The sequence below is a fragment of the Bombyx mori genome, chromosome 18, assembly GCF_030269925.1.
Source record: "Bombyx mori chromosome 18, ASM3026992v2".
Lineage (NCBI taxonomy): Eukaryota > Metazoa > Arthropoda > Insecta > Lepidoptera > Bombycidae > Bombyx > Bombyx mori.
In genome coordinates, this window is record NC_085124.1 from 15,826,825 (window position 1) to 15,835,094 (window position 8,270).

At 39.9% G+C, this 8,270-nt stretch overlaps 1 protein-coding gene across 1 annotated transcript; it reads left to right on the forward strand.

Annotated features, from left to right (window-relative positions):
- The first annotated feature begins 6,334 nt into the window (after positions 1 to 6,334).
- Positions 6,335 to 7,027, forward strand: LOC119629903 (craniofacial development protein 2-like). The gene has a single exon (XM_038017431.1). It carries the CDS (start codon positions 6,335 to 6,337, stop codon positions 7,025 to 7,027), a length of 693 nt encoding a protein of 230 aa, XP_037873359.1.
- The last annotated feature ends 1,243 nt before the right edge of the window (positions 7,028 to 8,270 follow it).

Genomic DNA, 8,270 nt, shown 5'->3' on the forward strand with positions numbered 1-8,270 from the left:
GTAACTTGGCGAGTCTGAATCTAGCCGCAGGTGAACTTTCCGAACCCTACCGAGATATACCGAATTTATACGATGTCAAGAAAAGGGATGTCCAATATGCGTGTTTGGGGATGTTGTTTAATCGATTTTTTTTTCAAACCGATGAAAAAAAAAAAAATTATAAAAATAAAGTATAACTTCTTAAGCGCGTACATAAGTACACGCACCCTTTTTTATTTATTTGAGTCATTACTAGCCGCGCCCGTGACATTGGTTCATGTTTAATATAATAATATTATTATGATACACGACGTATAATATCGATGAGAAGTTATACTAAACTAACAGACCCGGCCACACGTTGCTGTGGTTAAGGTTTTTGTTTCTAAATAGCACGTGGCCGGCTATGCTTATACCAAATTTTTTTTTCTTTGTTTTATTTATTTATTTGTAAGATAAATGGACGAGCTCACAGCCCACCTGATGTTAAGTGGCTACTGGAGCCCATAGACATCTACAACGTAAATGCGCTACCTACCCGAGATATAATTTCTACGGTCTCAGTTTAGTTACAACGGCTGCCCCGCCCTTCGAACCGAAACACATTACTGCTTCACGGCGGAAATAGGCGGGGTGGTGGTACCTACCCGTGCGGACTCCCAATAGGTCCTACCACCAGTGATTATGCAAATTATAATTTTGCGGGTTTGATTTTTATTACACGATGTTATTCCTTCACCGTGGAAGTCAATCGTGAACATTTGTTGAGTACGTATTTTGTTAACGAATCAACGTCACGTGATACATTGATGGCTGTGATTGGCCAACGATGACGTCATATCGCACAAACCAATCACAAAACAGGAAACGCAACAGTGGCTCCAATTGTCAAAATTTAAAATTATTATAACACGAAGAAAAAAGATGGACGCGCATTTCAATTTCGTATTTGTAAAATAATTAAAAACAATATAATGAGTATTTGAAGAAGTAAACGCATTTATTCATTTTCTTGGCCACCTCAAGATACATCTAAGAAATAGACGCAACATTTCTATTGGACCTTCAGCACCGGATCATCAATTCAGTTGAACCAGACGCTTACTTGAGAGACGCATCGGCCATTGAAAAGGAAAATTCGGAAAATCTCACCAGCTTCGCAAGATTACAGTGCTTTGGCAAGGCGTGCTAACCAAAATTTGCTAAATTTTTCCCCTTCGCGTATATAGTACTCTGCTTTTTTCAAACCTTTTTTGCTTTTCATTTTGCGTACGTATTTTCACTAATATTGAGCAGCTGTTTTGTTTTATTATTTAAAAACTGTAAGTACACCACCATTTACTTGTTTCCACAATGGCTACATCAGATCATAAGTTTGAATTAATGATGAAAGATCTTAAAAGAAAACGCGCATCTATTAATTGTCGTTTGACTAACTTTGGAAAATATGTGAATTCATTCGAAAGTGTAGAATTAACTGTTCATCAACGTACCGAGCTAAAACTGCGGATGGCAGGATCGCAAAGTTTAATGAAAGATTTTAACCTCGTTCAGACTCAAATAGAAGAAATTAGTGTAGAAATTGATATAGAAAAACAGTTAGAATCGCGTGAAGATTTCGAGCAAAAATATTATAATATTCTTGCCCTTGCTGAATGTCTGACCACCGCTGATGAAAAGTCAAATGGTATGATGTCTGAACCACCGATTACAAGTTCTCAAAGTATTAAATTACCCACTATATCTGTCCCCACCTTTGACGGCTTATATGAGCACTGGTTAGAGTTCCGCGATACATTTTTGTCATTGATACATAATAGTGAAACAATTACAGAAATTCAAAAATTTCATTATTTAAAATCGTCTTTGTCCGGTAACGCTAAATCGGTCATAGATTCCATAGAATTCTCTGCTAATAATTATAAAGTTGCTTGGGAACTACTGTTAAATCGATTTGATAATACGAAATTATTAGTACATAACCATGTCAAATCCATGTTTACCATGCAATCGTTGACTAAAGAATCACCAGTGCAATTACGCAGATTAATTGATAATATTTTAAAAAACCTTCGCGCTTTAAAGCTTTTAGGGGAACCTACAGAGTATTGGGATACGTTAATCATTTACATTATTGTCACAAAATTAGATTCCATTACCGAACGGGAATGGGAACAGCACAAGTGTAGTGATTACATCAAGATTACATCAACCAATAACACCAAAACTGTAGTTCAACTAAATGACTTACTTCAGTTTCTTAGAAATAGGGCGGATATTTTGGAAACACTTATAGTATCACACAGTAAAGCAGGCGTATATAGCGCGACAGACAATAATAAAAAGCAATTCAGTAACCAGTTAACATCTAAATTTCATTGCAATATAGTTTCAAATAAACCAAATAATAATAATAAATCACAAGGAAAGAATTCACGTAATTACAGACCCTGTATAATGTGTAATGATTTACATCCGCTATATTCATGTCAAAAGTTTTTGGACCTAAGCGTGCAAAATAGATTAAAATTTATCCAAACTAAACAGTTGTGCCCTAATTGCATGCGTCCAGGACATACTGTTGACACCTGTGTGTTCGGGCCGTGTCGAAAATGTGATAAAAAACATAATTCATTAATTTGCGATGTAATTAAAAATTATGATCATAGTTTCCCTAAAGTTACGTTGCCATCTTGTGAACAATCAGCCGTCCCGTCTAATACGAAAGATAACTCGCACGCACACTCTTTTCAGGCGCAATCTACTGACACAATTGATAACATGCATCCAGCGCAACCAGTTTTGCTGTCCACAGCTATTGTAGAAATACGTAGCCAGTCGGGTGTTTACCATCAAGCGCGCGCTCTACTCGATAGTGGCAGCGAACGTTCATTCATCACACAAACACTTTGTGACAAATTAAATCCACCAATAATACAGTCCACTCAAGAAATTCACGGCGTAGGTAATACAATAACACAGTGTTCGCAATCCTGTGATATTGAGATCAAATCACGCACTAGTAGTTATACTGCACGCGTTCAGTGTTTAATTCTACCACAAATAACATCAAACTTACCTATGAAGACATATAACGTTAATTTGTTTACCATACCGGATAACATTGTACTTGCAGATCCAACGTTTTATGATAGTCAGCCGATTGACTTATTAATAGGCGCGGATTTGTTTTGGGAATTAGTTAGAGAAGGTAAAATACGACTTAAAATTGGCCCCTATCTCCAAAATACGCATCTTGGTTGGATAATCTCGGGCTCATTTCAATCTATTACACGCAAACAAAGACATGTTAGCTGTAACTTTACGCAAACCGTTGACAGTGACACATGCTCATTAGATCAATTATTACGAAGTTTTTGGGAAATCGAAGAATTACCAATTAATTTTCCTAAGTTAAGCTACGAGGATCGCGCCTGTGAGGAGCACTTTATTAAAACAACCTCACGGACGGCCGACGGGCGGTTTAAGGTTCGATTTCCGTTTAAGCACTCTCCGAAGATACTAGGTGACACGCGCACACAAGCTGAACGTCGCTTTTATGCCTTAGAAAAAAGGTTACAACGCAATCCTACTTACAAACAAATGTATATCGACTTTATACACGAATGCATTAACTTAGGCCACATGAGTCTTGTACATAGTTATCAAACACCGCATTACTTTTTACCTCATCACGGTGTGTTTAAAACAATTAGCGCATGAGTGTGAGGTTCCGTAAGTGAAAGAAACTTAATGATAAGCATTATTTTATCGGGCGCATCACAAATTTATGACCCCTTAGGTTTAATTTAGTCCAGTTATTACTTTCGCTAAAATATTATTACAAAAATGTTGGCTGTTGAAACTTAATTGGCATGAACCGGTTCCTTGTGACGTCGCGCAAGTATGGGATCGATTTTATTCTTGTCTATCATTGTTAAATAACATACACATATCGCGCTATGTTATGTGTAAGTAAGCCAAGTAAGCAGCAACGCATGAGTGTTAGGTTTCCAGAAGCTAATGCTCAGTTATTAAAATTGAATTTATTTATTGATAATAATCTTTTAATACGCGTCGGTGGACGTATTCAGAATTCAATCGATTTTAGTTACGATAAACGTCATCCTATTTTGTTACATTCTAAACATAATTTTACAGTTTTATTGTTTAAATACGAACACACTCGAATGATGCATGCTGCGCCGCAACTTCTTTTGTATACGTTACGAGAGTCATGGTAGCCTATTGGAGGTCGTAATCTTGCCAAGAAGGTGGTACATAGTTGTATGAAGTGTGCCCGATTGCGCGCAGTAACTGTTAATCCCATAATGGGGAATCTGCCTCGAGAACGACTACAGCCAGGTTTTCCCTTCTTACGCTGTGGAGTGGATTATGCAGGACCAGTGTTCATTTTAAATCGTAGGGGCAGGGGAGCAAGATTACAAAAATCGTATTTAAGTTTATTTATATGTTTTGCTTCACGCGTTGTACATCTCGAGCTTGTGACCGACCTTTCATCAGATGCTTATTTGTTGGCACTGAAGATGTTCATTTCACGTCGAGGAAAAGCTATTGAAATATACTCCGATAACGGGCGCAATGAATGAATTCGCAAAGTTTTTAAATTGATGTTCAGATGACATTAAGGTATACGCGATTTCTCAAAATATACATTTTAGATTGATACCGTGTTATGCTAGTCATTTTGGGGGCTTGTGGGAGGCTGGTGTTAGAAGCTATAAGTATCATTTGCGGCATGTGGTTGGCAACGCACACCTTACATTTGAAGAAATGAGCACAGTACTATCGCAGGTTGAAGCTGTCCTCAACTCCCGACCTTTAAACCCTATGTCCTCAGATCCACAGGATTTTCTTCCACTTACCCCAGCTCATTTTTTGGTTGGCCGTCCGCTAACTGCACCTGTACCTGATGACCTTCACGATGTTCCGGCTAGTCGACTTACCAGATACCAGAGAGTTGAACAGATCCGCCAGCACTTCTGGAGCCGCTGGGCTAAAGAATACGTGTCAGAGATGCAAACCAGGAGCAAATGGTACCAACATAAGGGTGAGCTCAAGGAAAACATGTTGGTTCTTATAAAAGATGACAACTTACCGCCATTGAAATGGAGCTTGGGACGAATTATAAAAACATATCCAGGCAAAGACAGCTTGTCACGTGTGGCTGATATTCGCAAAGCGGATGGGATTGTGAGACGGGCATTCTCCAAAATCTGTCCCCTTCCCTTACATGAAGACTGATTACGCACGATAGCAGCTGCTGGGTTCCTGAATGATCATCGCCAATTGTTGGAACCTGGTGCTTCCAAGGCCGGGAGCATGTTAACGAATCAACGTCACGTGATACATTGATGGCTGTGATTGGCCAACGATGACGTCATATCGCACAAACCAATCACAAAACAGGAAACGCAACAGTGGCTCCAATTGTCAAAATTTAAAATTATTATAACACGAAGAAAAAAGATGGACGCGCATTTCAATTTCGTATTTGTAAAATAATTAAAAACAATATAATGAGTATTTGAAGAAGTAAACGCATTTATTCATTTTCTTGGCCACCTCAAGATACATCTAAGAAATAGACGCAACATATTTCATTAGAAAAATTGGTACCCGCCTGCGGGATCGGAACACCGGTGCATCGCTACATACGAATGCACCGGACGTCTTATCCTTTAGGCCACGACGACTTAATTATACGATTTACAAAGTAAGAACAATTGGATTTCACTGTATTGCATTTACTACGAAATAAAGTTCACTTATACTTTAGCCTCAGCAACACGTGCTGTTTATGCAATTTAATTGTAGCTTATGTGAAATGGGAGTAAGGGGAGAACGGAGCATAACATCTTTTCCGGCCCAACTGTCATCCTCACCTGCTCACGCTAGTGGTTCTTTCAGAATAGCTAGCGGCGGCGACCCAAAGGTCACCGCGGTGCTCCCTGCCAGACAACGGACGAGGCAATGGCGACCGAGCAATGGCGGTATAACCATACGTACCTAACCGGTAAACCGATTAGATGAGGCTTCAGCAACCTAGGAGCCCAAATAGCCCCTAAAAAGCCTGGTGCAGAAGGCAAGGGGAAACCACTGCACTATTTTCCCAAGAAAACCACATGAATAGATTACTTAATGAGAGTGCTATGTCATGCAATCCGACTGACCCCCGGCGCCATAGTGATCCCGGGTCACATGGTGGGAAGTATGTTACCGGCCACTGTACTGTAGACCACCAGGTAGGCAGTGGAAACTATGCAACTGGTGATGGTACTGGTAAAAGTAAAACCCAACTGAGAAAATATTTGCGTATGGGAATGTGAGAGGAATGTTGAAACAGGGTAAGCAAGAAGTCATCGAGAGGGAGATGTTAAGGTGCAAAATCGACATATTGGAGCTAAGTGAAGTTCATAGAAGAGGCAGCGGTCATATAAAAACTGCTAACGGGAACATCTTGTACTTTTCGGGATCTGAAAATCATAGTGGTAATGGAGTTGCAATACTTCTACCACAGAAACTTGAAAACAGCGTGTTAGGATACAAAACACCAAGTGATCGTATTATTGCTGTTAAACTTGATGCGCGCCCCGTATCTATCAACATTGTCCAGGTGTATGCATCAACCTCCCAATCTGAAGAAATTATATCTGACCAATTCTATTTTGAATTGGACGACTTGTTGCGTACTATTCCATCTAAGGAGGTAACTGTTGTGTACGGCGATTGGAACGCTAAGGTTGGTACCACTAGAGGTGATGTATTACTCGGAGCAACAGTCGGAAACTTTGGACTTGGTGTGAGGAATGACAGAGGTGAAAAATTTCTTCAATTCTGCGTAGAAAATCAACTGGTCATCATGAACACCTGGGTTGAACACCACCCGAGAAGGTTATATACTTGGATATCGCCATGTGGACATCGGAACCAGATTGATTATATTACCATCAAGTCTAGGTGGCGATCTTCCGTGTTGAATACTAAAACACTTCTTGGTGCCGACTGCGGAAGTGACCACCAATAGGTGGTGGCAGACTTCAGACTTTGTTTAAAAATCATCAAGCCAAATTTTCCAATCAATATAGAACTGAATAAGCCAGCGCTGGACCATTTTCATAAAACTGTAGACATGAATATACGATCAATGCTTTGGGATCAATGTGGTTCAAGTGAAGCGAACTGGAACAATCTGAAAAAGGTTGTACTGGATACGGCTAAACAAAGCAGAGATCTACACAAAGCAGTTCCTAAACATGAAAAATGGATTAGCAAGGAGTCATGGATGTTGATAGAGGAAAGGAAAAGACTAAAAGAACAAGGCATTGTAAACAATAGTCAAAAGGAGCGCTACAATCAATTGCATGCAGAGATTCAAATGTCTACTCGGAGAGACAGAGATGAGCACATGAACAATATATGTGAAGAAATTGAGGGACATGCTGATAAAGTGCAGACTAAGGACCTTTTCCTGAAAGTGAAGCAGCTAACAGGTGTCTTCAAGCCGAATAAATGGGTTATCGAAGATAGTAGAGGTAACACCTTGACAGAAATGGAACATGTTTTGGAGAGGTGGAGAAACTACTGTTATGACCTATATCGCGATGAAGACAATTTATGCACCGTCAAAAGATGGGATGACCACCTGGAAGAGCCTCCTATACTACTTTCTGAGGTTGAATATGCAATACAAAAACTTAAGCACAAGGTGGTTGGTCCGGATGGCGTGTCGGCAGCGATGCTTCAAAGTCTCGGTTCAGAAGGGATAAACATTATCCATCAGATATGTACCAAGATCTGGAAAACAGGCCAATGGCCCAGTGATTGGACAAAATCTGCAATAGTACCACTTCATAAGAAAGGCTCCACAGCGAAGTGTGAGAACTACCGAACTCTGTCGCTCATGTCCCACGCGAGTAAAATACTCCTTCGCATAATAAACAGCAGACTATCAGCTTTCATAGACCACCAGATACCAAGAGAACAGGCTGGTTTTGTAGCTGGAAAAGGAACTCGCAAGCAAATTTTGAACGTCCGAGTGCTCATTGAGAAATTTCGCGAGTTTAACAAGTCTCTGGTGCTATGCTTTATAGATTATGCGAAGGCGTTTGACTGTGTTCAGTGGAGTAGCATGTTTGATGTGTTGATTGATATGGGCGTTCCTTCTCATCTCACACTACTGATACGGAATCTGTACCTTGATGGCTCTTGCTTCGTGAAACTAGATAATCGAAGATCTAAACCCTTCCATACAGAACGTGGAGTGCGTC